This window comes from Telopea speciosissima, chromosome 2 (assembly GCF_018873765.1).
Source record: "Telopea speciosissima isolate NSW1024214 ecotype Mountain lineage chromosome 2, Tspe_v1, whole genome shotgun sequence".
In the NCBI taxonomy this organism is placed as follows: Eukaryota; Viridiplantae; Streptophyta; class Magnoliopsida; order Proteales; family Proteaceae; genus Telopea; species Telopea speciosissima.
In genome coordinates, this window is record NC_057917.1 from 8,064,039 (window position 1) to 8,080,965 (window position 16,927).

General features: G+C 39.2%; 2 protein-coding genes across 3 annotated transcripts; one reads left to right on the top strand and one right to left on the bottom strand.

Annotated features, from left to right (window-relative positions):
• Positions 1-843: 843 nt before the first annotated feature.
• Positions 844-6,613, top strand: LOC122651502. 2 transcript variants are annotated; one of them, XM_043844910.1, is made up of 4 exons: positions 844-1,111; positions 3,918-4,325; positions 4,356-4,394; positions 6,176-6,613. In XM_043844910.1, the coding sequence occupies exons 2-4, from the start codon at positions 3,933-3,935 to the stop codon at positions 6,593-6,595; spliced, it is 852 nt and encodes a 283-aa protein (XP_043700845.1). In that variant the 5' UTR covers positions 844-1,111; positions 3,918-3,932; the 3' UTR covers positions 6,596-6,613. The 2 variants fall into 2 exon arrangements, with proteins under 2 accessions (XP_043700845.1, XP_043700844.1); XM_043844909.1 differs by having other exon boundaries at positions 846-1,111; positions 3,918-4,320; positions 4,351-4,394.
• Positions 6,614-9,615: 3,002 nt separating this feature from the next.
• On the bottom strand, positions 9,616-16,378 carry LOC122651509. The gene is made up of 2 exons (XM_043844915.1): positions 16,367-16,378; positions 9,616-10,148 (listed from the first exon to the last, which is right to left on the bottom strand). Exon 2 carries the CDS (start codon positions 10,136-10,138, stop codon positions 9,770-9,772), a length of 369 nt encoding a protein of 122 aa, XP_043700850.1. The 5' UTR covers positions 10,139-10,148; positions 16,367-16,378; the 3' UTR covers positions 9,616-9,769.
• Between the last annotated feature and the right edge of the window lie 549 nt (positions 16,379-16,927).

Consider the following 16,927-nt stretch of genomic DNA (forward strand, 5'->3'; position numbering starts at 1 on the left):
CCAACCTTTTAAAAAACTACCGTTGGATGTTTCACTTTACAGGTGCCACACCTAGAAGATCTGAATCCTGCAAAAAGGAGATTGGGATTGGAGGGGTAAAAATGAAATTAAAATAAATTAATGGTAATTTGGGGTTTTAGATAAAGTGGACTTGTCCACGTCATCAATTAATGATAGTTTTTAACGGTTAGGAACGGTTGATAGTAATTTTATAAAGTACGGGAGGAAGAAGATATTTTTCAAAACTTGGATACTGAATTGATATAAGGCAAACTTGGAGGGGAGGGATTGATATAAGGCAAACTTAGAGGGGAGGGGATGATATTTTCCCAAAAAAAAAAAAAAAAACCCTGTACTGTCATTATATAAAGCATGTTCGATCTGGCTTCACAGAGATTTTTCACTCGTTTCGCTCATCGTCCAGCGAAGATCTATTCGGAGAAGACTCTCTTTAAACTTGCCAGAATTTCGCATAGTATTCCCAAAATATTTCAATTTGCCTGGCGTCAGGACAATCGGTGTTCTAATCAAGGCCGATCTCTGCGTTTTGGTGGTCCGATGGGTTGATTTTAGGCGGATTTTGTGTTTCTGTGGTTGTTTCAAAGCGATCGGAAGTTCTTTTACATATAGAATTTATACCATAAGTGTTCTATTGGGTTTTGGAGTCATCAGGCTTTACGGTGGCATTTGTTTGGAGGAGCATCGGCCATGTCTTTGGTGCTCGGGAAGTTCCTCCTTCGTCGTGCTATGATGGTTCCCTCGGCGACCTCGTTTCATGGTGGTTCTAGTTCTCATCGTCTGAAACACCTCGAAAAATGGAATCGGCGTGGTAATTTGAGTTGACATTCGGCTTAAGGATGGATCTCTTGTCATTCTAGGGCTTCTTCTTTTTTCGTCTTCTCTTTTCATCTTTACTTGGTAAACGAACCAGAGTTACAGACACTAGAGATTGAAGTATTTCTCTCCGTTCTTCTCATTTTGGTTGGATCAACGCTGTGAAAAAAAGTGGTACCGATCGTTGCTTTTCCTGTTATTTGATTGCTTCAGGTTGTTCTCTTTGAAGCTCTTGATACTTTCTTCTGTTGGCGAAGAGAGTCTATTAATCGTGAAGGTAATATTTTTGTCCAGTGTTGATATCATAAGGATAATAGGCTTGTCGGTCACCCCCTCCCCTTTATCATTTTAAACTTCCCATAGTCCCAACTCCCTTTTCCTTAATATAATTTCTACTGCGGAAATAAGAGACGCTGTGTAGATTGTTTGGATTTAGTTCGTGTTAACTGGAATGCTTACTAGTGTAATCTTGGAACATCCGTTATGATGATTTTTGTAGGGTGGGGCGTGGGCGATTTACATGGAATGTTATACTTTAGGTTTGTGTTGGTTGTTTAAAATTTTCTTCTTTTAGCTTGTTTCGAAGTGACACTGGTGGGAGTTATTTTTCTCTTTCATTATAATTCATATCATAAAATCTCTGTTTTATCTAGGTGGAAACATTTCGACTCACATATGTGCTCCCTTATCTATTTATATGATATCATACTTGATAAAAATCCTAAGATTCTGTACTCCAACCTATAGCTTAAAGTCTCATAAAACTGTTGCTTCCTACTGATATTTCCCCCCTTTTTGTTCCTAAGAGAGCAGAAAAAAAGCTGGATGGAAAAACTTAAATAGATGCAGGGGAACTCAATTTTTGTGTTCTGATGTCGTAGTGTGCGGACATAAATCTTTAGCTGGGGGGTTGTAGCAGAAATCCAATTGTCCTTGGTTCCACTGGTGTTTTCATTCTGTCCCACTTTGTATGAATGATCAAAATTTGGATTTTTTTTTAATGTGGATGGTGATGTAATTCCATTTTTTCTTACTTGTTTATTTTTCTTCTCATTGGAGAACAACAAAAGGTAAGCCTAGTGGTTCAAAGAAGTTTTTGTGTGTAATATAGTTACAGTGGGACTTGAGCATTATGGCTTGTATATTTTTTTATCAAATTAAAGTTTGTGTGAGAGAACAGAAGATATGCTGAGCAATGAACAAAATACAGAAAATATGGATCTCGATTTGAGCAAACTGAATTTACAAATGGGGTGACGGTGAGGGTCTCTTAGTTGTGGCATTGCTTGTCTTGATATCTTTGGCAGTTGCAGCAGAGGTTACTAGTCGAGATCTTTATGGATGATTATACAAGGTGTTGTTTCAATATAAGTTAAACTAAGATGTCAAACCAAAGATCCTTTCATTTGGGAAATTCAAAAGTCTGACATGTTATAGGTTTCATCTCTCCTTTATGTTGTATTTGAATGTGCATGTGTTATTCTGTGCGTGTATGTTGGCTAAATCACTTGATACTGGTAGGATTTGGTTCAGAAGGACTCTCCATTGGTGGTTGGCAGGTTCATTAGTTGTCATATTGGTTTGTAGGGATTTTACCATTGCTATATGTGGTGCTTATAACGTACCTAGTATAAAGGGTAAACTGGGAACTAGAAATAAAAATAGGACAAAGAAGAATATGGGAGAAATGTAGGGGTATTAAGGGGAAGTAAGAGATTAAATAAGGAAACAAGAGGAAATCATGAGGGGAGGGGTTATCTTCAACCTCCCGACCTGCAAGGGAGGTGGAAATTCAGCACTGTGAGGGAGAAGAATTCCTTCAGTTGTCATCCGTTCCTGAAATTTTGGGTGAGAAATCACCACTCAAAGCTCTATCACATACAACCAGCAGCAGTCCCAAAGAACAACCAATGAGTGAAAGAGATCAACCTGATTTTATTCCGACTGCAGTTTGATTCTTCATAGCAGAGAATGTTTATGGGGCTAAGCATCTAGGGTTTAGCTCGCCTATGGGTAGGCAACGTATGCCCGAATTCTTAGAAGGGAAGGAGTTGTATCAATGGAGATCGATCCAACTGTAAGCGGCGGCTGCTGCTACTGTCCAGAAGTAGGGGATGAGGAAAGAAAACCAGAAAAGAAGAAGAATGTAAGAGGAATCGCACAGAGGGGGGGGGAATCGGACATGCGCCAGCCCACAGGCTTCAACCAATCTCGAACTTCAATTCATTCTTTCAATCTGCCCAACGAATTGGGTTACAAGCATATATATAGAAAAGAAATTAAGAGTTTCCTAATTGAAGTCTAAAAGAGCAGTACAATTAAAATCTATCTCCTAATTACTTCCTAAAACTTAGACTAACAAAATTCGAAATTCAATACAACTCAAATTGGGCCAAAACAAAAGATTACATATATTTCCCATGTAAAATAAATCCCAAGTATCCTACTGAACCAGAACAAGATTGAGACCCAGTTCATCTTCGTCTGGGTTCTCACACAGATTCGGGTCGATCAATGGGAGTGCACCTGCATCAATATGTCAAAATTTCAATCTCTTTATATGTCAGCTGAAAGATTCTTGTTTTGTCCAGTTGGGCCTGTCCATGGCTTAAATGTCGATGTCATACTGATCTAGATATTGGTCTCCTTTAGTCAGCTTTTGGTTCTTCATAGGTCCATTGATGGAGAATCTCTCTTGCTGAGTCCTGACTGTCTGTTTATTTTTCTGTTCTAAAATAAACTGACGGCCACTTGTTTTGCTGTTATTTTGGATTAGTGTCAGTGTTTATATCTGGTATCTGGGGCTCAAATGAACACATCATTCTTACTTCTACTTGGCTCAAATTGTCACATGAATCCCAGCTTATCTATGCTTGAGTGAGCTTGAGGTTTTTAACAGGGGCTCTTTTATCTTCTTTTATATGTACTATGAAGTCTTATGGCTCAGATGCATTGGACATTCTGTTGTGGCAATTAATGCATGCTAGTTTCCTTAAAAAATGCTTTATGTGACAGTGTACTTCAAGAAACTTCAGTTATTATTGTTCCCTGATGTAAATGGTACGGCTGTTGTGTCTTTTTAGGACCTGCTATTGCCAATGGATACATCTGTTCTATGTGGTGTCATTGATCCGGAACAAATTAGTACCCATGACTCGAAGCAGTCAGATGTAAATCATAAGCAGTTCTATCAGAAAAAAGATTTAAATTATAAGCAAAGTACTTCATCCAATGGAGATGATTCTGTGGCAGATCTTGGGGATGCGATTACTGGGATCTTAGGTTTGCAAGAAGTTTGTGAATCATTGCCAGGACAATTTGAACCATTAGACAGGGTTGAAATATGCCATTCGGAGGCTGATGTGTGCAGAGAATTGATAATTGATCTGGCTGAATCTGTGACTGGAACAATTCAGAAAGGCTTGACAAAGGCTGCAACATTTCCATGCTCTAAGAAGGATGCATCAGTTGATGAGAAAACAGAGACGTCTTGTATGGGGTCGCATGGGCAAAACTCGTCTGACTCGAGGTCGGCCTGTATGCGATCCGTATCTCTTCCTGTAAGTTGACTGTTCACTCTTCCATTAATCTATTTTTGTGAGTCCACAAACTGTCATACTCACAGAACAATCTTCTTGACATGCTATACCATATAGAATCTGAAGTAACAAGGATACAAACATGGAATGTGTGAATATCACCAGCTGTTAAAAAGTTCATTGGCTTATGGTGGACAGAAGTACAAGTATTTGATAGAGATATTGGTGGGCACGTAGGCTCGAGTTTTAGAAGTGAATGTCCTTATTATCATTTGTTAAGTTGCATTTTCTTGATAGTTTGGTTATTAAATATCACACATACACACAAAAATAGATTTCACACACACACACAAAGTATATTTATATACTGTGGTTGCTGCTTTTTGGTAGATTGCCTAGCATTCTTGAGTTCGAATGGCATCACCTTGTAATGAAATGTCCTCCATTGTGGGATAAAGGAGGTATTAGTATAATTTCCTGATTAATAATAAGTTAGCTTAGGCCAAAAAAAAATAAAATGGCATCAGTCCCGATTGTCGACCTTAGCAAGAAGATTTCAGGTGTATATATATATATATTTCCCTCAACAATTTGTAAATTTGATTGGCAATTTTATGGCATTTGGACTTCTGCAAGATATCATCATGCCTCAACATTTACCTCCATTACACATTACTAGGATTTGGCCCCTAAATAAAACAAAATTTGTCAAGGGCAAGAGATCTCTACTTGGTAACATGGTCTCTACACAAGCGTCTGGGCCAGTGGGGACGCACGCCCGGGTATCTACCCAAGGAACAGGTTATTTCACGGTGCCCTGTGAGAGGGTGCAGAAAACACCACCAAGTAGAGATCTTTTTCCCATTTGTTAATTTAATGATAGATTATTTTTTGTCATGGTCTGCTGCTGAATGATATTTTTCATACTTCCTGGAACTCATATCAACATGTGAAAAGCAAGGATTGGGAACCAATGCATCTCTCTAGTTTTCAAACTTTCTCCCCAAGTGTCTAGTTTGCTAAACGGGTAAAATAGATTATTCCATCCTGGGTTATATACATTGCCATTTTTGGGACAAATGATGCATGTAACTATGGGATTGTGTTTGACTTGATCGCAGAGTGGAAGTCTAGTTGCAACTTTTTTATTTTGTTGGCTTGCATGTTATGAGAATGGTTCTCCTTTGAATCTGTGATTTGTTGCTAAAAAATTATTTGTACTTGAGCGAACTACTATTGTCGGTGAAGTTAAATTTGATTAAGTATTGTCTGTGAAGCAACCTCTTCTCCTTTCCATATTGATTTGATTTTCAATACAATTTTGGGTTCTTGATGATGCCCAGATTTCCTAATTGTATAGCCCTGCCTATGATATTCTAGACAAGTGTGAGACAGACCATTACAAATTTGGTCAGGTTACAGAGGTGTCTCTTGCTTTGGAGGGGTTTTTTTTTCTTGGGGGGGGTTGGGGGTGGGGGTGGGAAAATTTTTTTTATCTTTTGTTACTGTAGTGGGTAGTTTTGTTCCTACTTTGTTTTGGATATGTACTGTCAATGATTATGATATAATAAAAGTTTGGGGAAGAATTTTCTGTCACGAAGTGTGGGTTCCGTGTCAGCATGAGGGCCAATGGGGAGCCCATGTAGGAGCATCAACAGGGATGGGATTTCCACCTCATGGGGGGTGAGGCGGTCATTTCACCCCACCATGTGTCTGAGTGACAGTCCCTTTTCCTTAGAAGTTTAAAAGAAGAAAAATGAGTATTTGTTTCAGCTGTTCACTGATAATATGGTTTCCCACAGACCCCTTTGAAGCTTGTGTCTGCCATGAAAGGTAGCCGTGAGAAACAGGGAGCACCTCTGAGGAAGCTAACAGTGACATGGGCTCCTGATGTGTATGACCCACCTGCTACATTGCTATCACACACCGTGAAAAGCCACAACCAGCAGCGCAGGAGGACCAACAAAAAGAATGGCAAGCACAAGCAGAAAGGCAAATCTTCACGGGGGAGCACCAGTGACAAGAAGCAATCTAGAACTGTTGCTAATTCAGACCTGCGTTCAAAATCAATGGCCAGCGGTGGTAGGCTGCATTTTGGTGGTTTTAATCAGTCAACTGTGGAGCTGGTGGACATTGTTCCCGGCCAAGAGTCGAAGTGTGGGAGTAGCTTCCTGAGGACCTCGGTGGCGAAGGTGCATGTCTCAGTTGCGGAGGCTACATAAAAAGATACCCCTCGGGTCTCAACATGGACTCTCGTTGCCAGGCAAACCCTTATTCATGTGGATAAATAAATTTGTGAGGATTTTGACTGTGACACAGGGACTGACGCATATGGAACATATTGGTTGTTTTTGTGTTCCTTGTATGTATGGTTGTGGATCTCAGACTTTGAATATAGAACCTTCAGTGTGCATGGTTGTGGATCCCAGACTTTGAATAAGTTGTAACCTCTCTTTTATGTCCAAGGTCAAACAAAGTCATGTCCCTCTCCCCTTCTTCTCCGTCACCGGATCCCTCCTTTCTCTCTTTCCCCTTCTCCATCTCCATCTCTGACTCCACCTTCCAGCTGCCATCTTCTTTCTTCCCCCCTACAACTCCCTCCTCAATACTGCCCTCCTTTTCCAACTCCCGGACCCTGCCAGGACCACAGAGGAATGGTGTTTCTTAGCTAAATGTACCCTATTACCACAAGTAGCATTGATACGTGTTCAAACAGTTTAGTGTTGAACATTAAGTACTCAATTTCACCCACGTCTAGCTCTTTTTATTAATCCTTTTTAGTTCTCTTCTGGTTTCTTCAGTAACTAAAGCAGTAAACAAGTAGAAATGTTCATTCAGTTTAAAAAAAAGAAAAGAAAACAAATGGTGTTGAAGATAGATAATCTTTATTGCCACTCAGAATCCGATTTCTGAAATTCAAGATTCTATTTTTTAAGTAGTAGAGGATTAAGGAGAGGAATGCTTGCTTCCGTTGGCTTAGCCACCCTTTCGTGAATCGTGAGACCCCTTCGCCCACCTTCTTTTGGTACTGCACCCAACCTCAGCCACCGCCCTGGGCGATTGACAGCCCTGCTCATCTCAATCGCCCGTTTGTCTGTCTTCTTCACAAATTCTGTCAATCCACTGCTGTATCTAGTTTAGAACTTTAGATGCTACACAACCCATCTCAACAAGACCTCCATTGAAATGGTAATATGCTGAAAAAAGATGGTGATGATGATGATGATAAAAAACAACCTCATAAAACTGAAAAAGTGGCCTACTGATAGAAAGAGCTCAACAATGTCCACTACATCTCCCTCCCCTGCCCTACATGTTTCAAACTCCATCCAAATTCATCTCCCTAATCCCACAATAGAAACACCGGAAATCCCTCTCCTATCCTTCCGCCTCACCTTTTCCGTTTCCCAGTTTTCACCTCTCAACTCCACATCCAACTTACGTTCTGTTCTACCCACCCCTAATCCCAAAATGACATCAAATCCAGAACAAGGCTCGAAATATCATCGAGGGAGAACAATGCCACATAGCAGGAACAAAATTTTGAAATATTTTGGTATCAGTATTGAATCTGCGGGGATCCTGATTCAAATACACCAATCTGATTGATCTGATCCCAACATTTGAAACCATGCTTCCAAATAAAAAACAACAGGCATCCATGTCAAGGAATATATTTGCCTAAAACATGGATGGCGGGCAGCCACTTCCATTTGATAGGTGAGCTTTGAGCATCTCTTTTTCTTTGGTAAGTGTAAGCTTGAGCATCTCTGGACCATAGTAAGTTTTGGGGTATAAAAAATTGGGATGTCAGCTTTAGTTGGACCAGCTCTCAGACAGGACCATGTAGGGGGATCCAAATCTTCTACGGCGCGGGCTGCCCGTCCTGTCGTGCTGCGCAGATACAAGGTGGCGCTCATTGACCGCCTTACCCCTACCCGAGTGCCTTGCCCGAGCGGGGGTAAGGCGGTCAATGTGCACCACCTTGTATCTGCGCAGCACAGGTAGGACAGAGCAGCGCGCCGTAAAAGATCTGTGGGATGGATGCCAAGTTTGTCCATTACACTGTAGGAATGGTACCCTATGCAGAAGAGTACCTATCATTTACGAAAAAAACCAGGAAGGTGAGTTTTTTGTGTTCACGTGCGGAACAATGTTGTATGTTGATACACATTGTTGTGGGCCTTAAGAGATTGAAATATTCAAATCATCTCCTAAGGCATACAATTTCATTAATAACAGTTTGCAAAACTTATTTTCGCATAAAATACTATTTATTGTGTAAGTTTTTTTATTAAAATGTTTAATTGTGTTTTGTGGGTTTGATCATGTACATAGATACTCTGATATAGACATGTACTATAGAATGTGGTTTGACAGCATTTAATTACATGCCTAGATTCCATAATGATGATATTGGTAATGGAGGCTTAGTACATAATAAAGGGTTTATTATGTAATTAACATTGGGATTGGTTTGTTAATTAAAATAATTAATTTTAATGGATTTGGTGCAACATTTTATTTATCTATTAAAAAATTAAATACTTATTTTTCTTTCCCTTTAAGATTCTGATTCTTCCCTAATTTGATGCATACTAGGATAGGAAGTTGAAAATCAAGTCAACTTGGAGGAATCAACATAGGGGATTAGCCAGAGCCGAATTTTCATGGCTCCCCTCATCTGGCCGAATTTCTCTCTCTCTCTCTCTTCTTGTGTTCTCTTGCTCAACATCAAAAGCTAGAGATTAAGGTATAGTGAAACCCTAGTATTGTTGAAGATTAGAGTGATTGGCTTGGAGAACCTTGGTTGCACCAAGAAGGTTCAAGAACATCATTCTCTGTGTGCCCGTTGGAAGAAGAACCATTATCTAGAGGAGGAGCAATACTTGAGGTTGTTCTTCAGGTTAGCAAATCTATTTAGTTTTGTTATGAAAAATATTGTTTGGTATTTTTGGGATGCGAAAGAACCTGAATCGATATTTTCCACTATGCATTCGAGTATGAGATGGTTTCCCTTCTCCCCAATGTGATTATGAGTTGATTTGATTTTCCCTAACACAATCCACTTTGATTGTTTCAATGAGAAGCCATTGTATTGGAATTTAGCTAAACCAATGAGATCGCAAAATTTTATTCTCTCTATGTGAATCACGAATTATTCATTTTAAGCTGTGTTTGGTATGCATTTTCGGAATAGATTCTAGGTTTAGAATACATTCTAAAACCCGATTCCTTTATATAAAAACAGAGTTTAGAAGTTACCGATTACCCACATGAACAAAACAGAGTTTCAAAAAGTTGCAAAAAAATTACTAAACAACATAGAAGACAAAGAGATGAAGAGAAAAAAGAACATCTTTTTGAAATCATAGTTTCTGCGTCTCTCAGTCCTCTCAGCTTCTCTTGACAGGGTCGAAGTTGGCAACTCCGATGACAGCCACAATTATGACAACAAGCACCACTCCTCCAGCGACAATACTGAGCAAGAAGTTCTTTAGAGAAGGAGATACAGCAGCTTCAGCCACCTCTGGAATCACCATAGAAGCTGTTAAAGCAGCGGCTGTCAATCCTGTGATAGCCTTCTCGTTCAGTGATGCTTGAACTGCAAGCTTTGCATTGGCTCTTGATGGTGTCTTGGCTATAGCCTTCGATGGCCTCCTCACCGGTAAAGGCTTGATGAAGGCGTCAGAGCTTGGAGGTTGCCTCTTGTGGCTCGGGGAAGTTAATGGAAGTGCCATTGAAACAGCAGAAGTGGATGCCATTTCTCTCTCTCTCTGTTCCACTGATGCTTATTGAAGATCTGTGGGCTTTGTGAGACGAATTGGATTGGAGAGCTTAGATGGATGGAGCTGGAGATGGAGATGAAGGAAGGGATGTGATATTGAGGTAGCAGTAGCCAACTCATCTTCCTCAAGTTCCACGTGGCTGCGTCTCTACCTGGTTTCAAAGATAAGGTTATCCAAGTTCAAGTTGAAAACTTTGAAATTTTGTGATCTCATTGGTTTACCTGGTTTGGTGTTCTCGATTCTGTGGTGGGCAGGAAAGCGCATGATCGCAAAATCCTCACTTACAATTTTCTGTTTTTTTTTGAGTAATCTCATTTAAAAGAGCAAATTACATGCACCCTCGGTGTTTGAAATAATAACAAAACACCTCTTGCACCCCGAATTTTTTTTCTGTACGGTTCCTTGACCGGTGCGATTCTCTAGTTCCTCTCACAAGAGGAGGGTGGACCCCACCTGAGTAGACTGTTCGGTCAGGTGGCCAGATGGGTCCCAACCCCCTCTTGTGAGACAAACTAGGGAACCATACCGGTCAAGATCTGTAGACAATAATTGTCCCATGCACCCTCTAGATGATTGGGAGGTTTACAAATAAGCCTCTATTGTTAAGTTTAAACCGTTAACTGTAGTTAAACATTTGAAAATGGTCATATTATCCTTCATTAATATATTTTTACCATGCTACCCCTATGTTACAAAACTCAAATCCAAACAAAAAATATAACATAAAATATGTAAAAGGACCATAAGGCCCCTAAATATTAGCAAATGACAGGATTGTCTCCATCTTCAATTGCTCTGATTTCTCAGACTCTGTTCTCGTCACTGAGCTCGAAAACCAGAAAATCGCAAACGATAGGATTCCAAACCCACTGAACCAAAGACCTTCTTCCCACCCCATTCATGTTGTACGTCGCTCCATCTTCTTCGTCCAACATCTTCCCTATGTAAGATCTTCCACCTTCTATTCCATATATCCCTTCACACAGATCGACGATTTTCACCGAAAAACTTGGGTGGGTTTTTGTGTTTTTCTCTTGAAAATTCTCATTCTCTGCTTTTGGTTTGTTACTGGGAAGGAGTGGAGTACCAGCAACAATGGCAACAAACCTCCCACTTTCATTATTGATTTCTTTCTTTCTTCCTGAAGTGGGAACCCCAAAGTCCTTGAAACCCTCTCTTTCTGATGGAGATGTATCCCTTTGGAGATGAATATGCACCCAAAGTTCCATTCTATTTGTAAATTTGAACCCCAGCTTACATTGAAAGAATAACCCAACTGAAACTTCTTTTGTTTTGTTCTTTTTTGGATGCTTATTGTCCTTTGTTCTGTTATTAGGTGAGAAAACCTTACACAATCACAAAACAACGAGAAGATGGACAGAGGAGGAGCATAAGAAGTTCCTGGAAGCCTTAAAGCTGTATGGCCGTGCTTGGCACCGGATAGAAGGTTAGCATGAGTGAAATTACATATTCTTGAAATAGTTTTCAACTTAACTTCTTTTTAAGCCTATATCTTGAAAGTACTCTGTTTTTATGCAGAACATGTGGGCACAAAGACTGCTGTTCAGATTCGAAGCGTTAGTGAACGATGTTGGCTTAGGGGACAAGAATGGAGATGTTGTAGATTCCCACAGTAGAGAAAAAGAGCTGGGCATGTTTTTCTGGTTGAAACCGAGTGACACATCAGCCTTCTCTGAGCCAAAAGACAGCCCCAACAAGTACACAAAGGGGTTTGTACCATATAAAAGATGTATAGCAGAAAGAGATGCCCACTTGGCAATAACAATTGGGGAAGAACGGGACAGTCTTGACATTCTTGATAAGTTCTCGGCAGCAGTCCAGGTAAGAAGTGGTTGGGCAAGGGGAGGTCCGCCGGAAAGAAATGGGACCTTCGCCAGAGATGGTGTAACAAATCCCTAAAAATTGATTTAGGGATTTTAAGGTTGGAGGAGAAGATGTAATAAGGATAAAATGGTATTTCATTTTAGTCATTGATAGAAAAAGAGAAAAACTATCTTTTAACTTTTAAAACTAATACCTCATTAACACCGTCAATCATCAGGATGTTAGACGTAAAGGTTTATCCTCGCAGGCTTCTTTGAACTGTCCATGGGGCCTAACTGGCTGGGGGTATTGCTTTTTGATAGATGACGATAGTGTTTTAGTGTCTGCAGGAATTTTGCGTTCACCCATCCCACGAGAGGCTGAGGTAATAGGAATCTTGCAGGGGTGGAAACATGCGCTCAGACAAGGAATCACTCCAAAGGAGTTGTGGATATCTAACCATAGTCTTAGTACTTTTTGGCGACCTAATTCCCATATACATGTACCTTGGAATTTGCTCTCCTTTTTTATCGAACTAGTAGAACTCACCTCTAACTTTACTGCTATCCCAATCTCTCTTAAACATAATCACAGGACAGTTTCTCTTTGAATCCATATTTTGGCTACACTCCGATCTCAGATTCCAACAAAATGTTTTGTGCATGATGTACATACATTTCTACTTTCTTACTTAATTAATATATCATCTTTTCTCATCTTAAAAATAAAAAAAAAAAGAAAAAAAGAAAAAAAAGAAAAAGCAAAAAAACAGAAAACAAAAAAACTAATATTGAATTCGTTTAGTTGATTTTGATTTATATCTTATAATCAATTTTCTTATTGGATCTAAAAAATAAAAAAAATGGAAATTTTCACTAAAAAGATAAGACCTAACCTAATCGAAAGGGGATTCCTCTCCAGGGAGCCCAGCACGCCCAGGGGAGTGGGAAGAAGGAAAAAAAGAGAGACTGAAAGAGAGAGAGAGAGAGAAACAGCAAGTCTGAAATAAATGAGTGTGATGTTCTCCTCTGATCTAGAGGAAAAACAGAGAAGAGGAAGCTCGAATCATCTCAAGCTCAAGTTGATTGGAGTTCCGTCGGTTCGATTTACCATAGGTGCGGTGTTTATCTGAATTGATTTCTTCGTTGGATTTTCATCTGAGATGATGCCTTTGTTCGATTTATTATCATGTCTGCCAGATGCTTACTTGGATCGATTTTCTCTGTTCTGTAATTCATATTTGAGTTGTTTTCTTCACTTGATTACACATCTTTAATCTGGTTTTTGGTTTGATATCCATTTCCCCAATCTGTTTTTCGTTTCGATACATATATTTTTCTTCTGACTGTCTTAGTAGAATAAATCCTCACCTTCGAAATTTCTATTTTCTACTTCAAATCTTGAGGTAAATGGTGGATTGAGTCAATTCATGCGTTTGGCTTAGTGTTGTCTTGTTCATTTTATTCCTTGTTAAAAGTAATGAAGATTGAATGTGTTTCTTTATGGTGAGTAATGGTGATAGATTGTAATTCCCAATTTGAACTTTTCTGTGTAAGTATCAGTGGAATCGATCCTCCATCTGATTCTTTATTTCGGAAAAGATCCAAAAAATGAAAGGAGAAACCTATTGAACTCAGAAGACTTCATTTATCTCATCTGGGATGATTATAAGTCCCTGTGATCTTTTGGTTCCAATACCGATCCTCAATTGTTTAATGGACATCGGTGCACGAACTTGCCAGTTGTTGCTGAAGATTCGGACTGCCGACGCCACTAAACAAGCAGCAACAACTAATTTAAGAGCTGCAAAATCAAAGTAAAATATCTCCATGTAATTGGCAATTAGCCTTCAAAGCTATCTCCATAAAACTGGCCATGGGATCTTCTAGAAGTCCACTACTGCAAGCAACCAACAGCCAAAAGATCTCAGTACGGGTGGTACTAAACCCACACACAAGTTCGGAAACATCTTCCAAATCTGTAACTTGATGGCTAATACTTTCCCTAAACAAAGCTGATTAATATCCACTAAATCTGGAGAATATTCTCTATTAAACTGCTGGTCCACATTTTGTTACTATCTTTCCCAAATAAGCTAGGTCGATGGGGGGATGAACCTGGACAAGTATTGAAGAATATTCTCTCAACCACCATCAATCTACATCACAAAGTCTTAAATATTTTAAGGTTGGATGATTCTAAGGGTGTCAATTTGGGATTAGAGCCGGGAACCGTCCCGCTAAAACCCGGTACTGGATCGTCCCAGTAATAAACGGGATGATATTGGGATTTGATTTCGGTATTGAATAATAAATTGGACAGGACGGTTCTAGGACAGGATTCCCAATGGTACCGGTAACAAAAGACCGGTAAGGTACCAAAACAATTTGTACCCTTTCAAAGGGTATATTTTTTGTTCTTGTGTTGAAGTTTTATGGTTGTAGTTTGATGTATTTGAGTGGTATTTTTTCTTATAGAGGTTTCAGCTAATGTACCTTCAGTTCTATTTCTATAATATCATTTAGTGATGACAATAAAACCATATAATGGGCTTCTTTATTTCGTCATCAGTAAGTCTTAGACGTTATTTTGATAAACTTACATGTGATCTTAGGTAGTATGAAGAAGTAAAACCATGAAATTCATCTTGGTTTCGTATTCTAAGTTGCTTTCTAGTAATCGAACCATCTCAGAACCATTAAAGTTCTTCTCCCCTTTTTTTTTTTCGGGCCTAGAACCGTTTAGGAACCGGTTGTCCCATTAATAATCGGGACTGGGACTTAGGTTTGGTCCCGTTTACTAAATGGGACGGTACTGGGATTGGCACCTTTAGTACCGGTACTGGTACGGACCTGTCCCAAATACCGAGAACCGTCCCAATTGACACCCTTAGATGATTCCAAATAGATTGGGGGTAATAGGGATGGATCCTTTAGTGTATTACTAATGCAAGAGCTTAATCACAGCAGCCCCCTGCGGTTCTAGTTTTAGGTCAATTGTCTGATTTGAAACCAAGCCTATGGCCCAAGGACGGTTCAAACCTTGAAACCAAGGATTGTGGGGCCCATTGAAAATCTTTACGAAACTTGAGGTTCTAGATTTCCCAGTTTTTTAGAATTTTATCTACAGTCTAATTATGGGATCGTGTTAGGATTTGAAAATTCTTTTATTATTATTATTTTTTAGTGGTTTATTGAGTCTGGGATATGTACAGTCGTTTCATTTTAGTTTCCTTAATAGATTAGGTTCTTTATTTAGTTTGGTAGGCTCCCTTTTAGCTTGTGTATACTTGATTCTGATTGGCCAAAGACTTTCCTAAACCAAGTATGTCTCAGTTTTCGTTTCCTTATAATTTCATTCTAATGCCTCCCCATGATTTGATAATGGATTGAAAGGATTAGTTGGTTAGAAAGGTGAGATTGTAGTCTTCAAGCTCGTCGTAATAGATGTCCCACACATAGCGAACGCATCCACTGCTGCAACAGTCCCCAGAGTCTCTCCGGCGACGGAAGCAGAGATTTTACCTCTAATACTACCTCTTTCGCCTTGTAATGCAGTCCTAGATAGGTAGGAGACCTACTAGAAGCCAGATAACAGGATCAATAGCAAAAGGGGTTGCTGGTTCGAATGGACAACACTAGGTTTTAGGTTAATTCTAGGGTTTAGAATGGGAATTTGGGAATGGGTCTTATATAAGTTTAATATGCATGTCTAAAATTACTTACTGGTTTGATCTCCTTCAAAGGTAGCAGCAACAGCTTGAAGAAGCTCGATTGAAGAAGAAGAAGAACCTCCCGGTCATAGTTGTCATGGCGTCGCCATATCGACGCCATGGCACCGCCATAGTGGCATATCGCTGGAGAAGTGGGCATATCGACCACCGATATGGATGATGTAAGAATATCGACCGATATGGCCTCCATGTCGTCGCCATGGCACCGCCATGGACGCCGTACCACGACATATGGCCATATCGGGCGACATGGTTGTTTCAAATTATAAAACTTAATTTTTTAACAATAAATTTTTTTAACCATTTTTTATTTTAATGCTTTTTCCTTAACATAAAAAAAATTAAAAAAACATCAAACAGAAAACACTAATACACAATCACATAGTCACATCAGCATTTTTTTTTATTTATTTAGATGGGTTGTTTATTAGCTTTATTCACTTAATATAAATTACGTTCTTGTAATTGTTTTTTTGTTTTGTTACTTTAGTAGTCACTTTCATATGAATCATATCTCAACTCTCATGATTTTTCAACTTTATTATTAGCAAGACTATTGCTGTCAATTATTTGATAATCCATGATTTCATATACACTAATAGATATTACACTTTCATGAATTAAACCATAGTAGATTAGTAGTACACTTTCATGTTAATTTTTTATGTTATAGGGTATATATTATAGCATACTAAATGACATTAAAAATAGAGAAAATAAAAAATAAAACATGGTAGGTATGATCGTCATGGCAACGCCATGGCGGGCGACATGTCGATATATTGACATGACACCCCTCCACCGACTTGGATCGCCGTGATGACGTGACAACTATGCTCCCGGTACTGGACAGACGCAAAGAGTCGTAGGAGTCCACCCACCCTATCCACCTTGAGATCCACAAGGATATACACTCACAAAGAGCAGCAGCAATGGCAGCAAGCATAAAGCTAATTTTTATTAATCAAAATTCGTATTCAATGCTAGCCTCCCTTACAAACTTATATAGAAGACTAAAAAATAGACTTAGACACTAAAAAGAAATGGCCTAACCTTATTCCTAACCTATTAGGTAACTTAAACTGACTAGGAAACTAGAATACTAAAGGAAATAGACTCAAAACATGGCTGGACTTATAGAGTCCTAATCCAGCCCAACTTACATTATATGACCACTTAAGTTGTCACATGACCACTTAACCAAGTCA

Excerpts from the sequence above, each read along its gene's own strand:
- LOC122651502 (XM_043844910.1), top strand. The coding sequence starts at position 3,933 with ATGGATACATCTGTTCTATGTGGTGTCATTGATCCGGAACAAATTAGT. Across the intron at positions 4,326-4,355 it reads ATGAGAAAACAGAGACGTCT|GACTCGAGGTCGGCCTGTAT; the intron begins TGTATGGGGTCG and ends CAAAACTCGTCT. Across the intron at positions 4,395-6,175 it reads TGCGATCCGTATCTCTTCCT|ACCCCTTTGAAGCTTGTGTC; the intron begins GTAAGTTGACTG and ends GGTTTCCCACAG.
- LOC122651509 (XM_043844915.1), bottom strand. The coding sequence starts at position 10,138 with ATGGCATCCACTTCTGCTGTTTCAATGGCACTTCCATTAACTTCCCCG.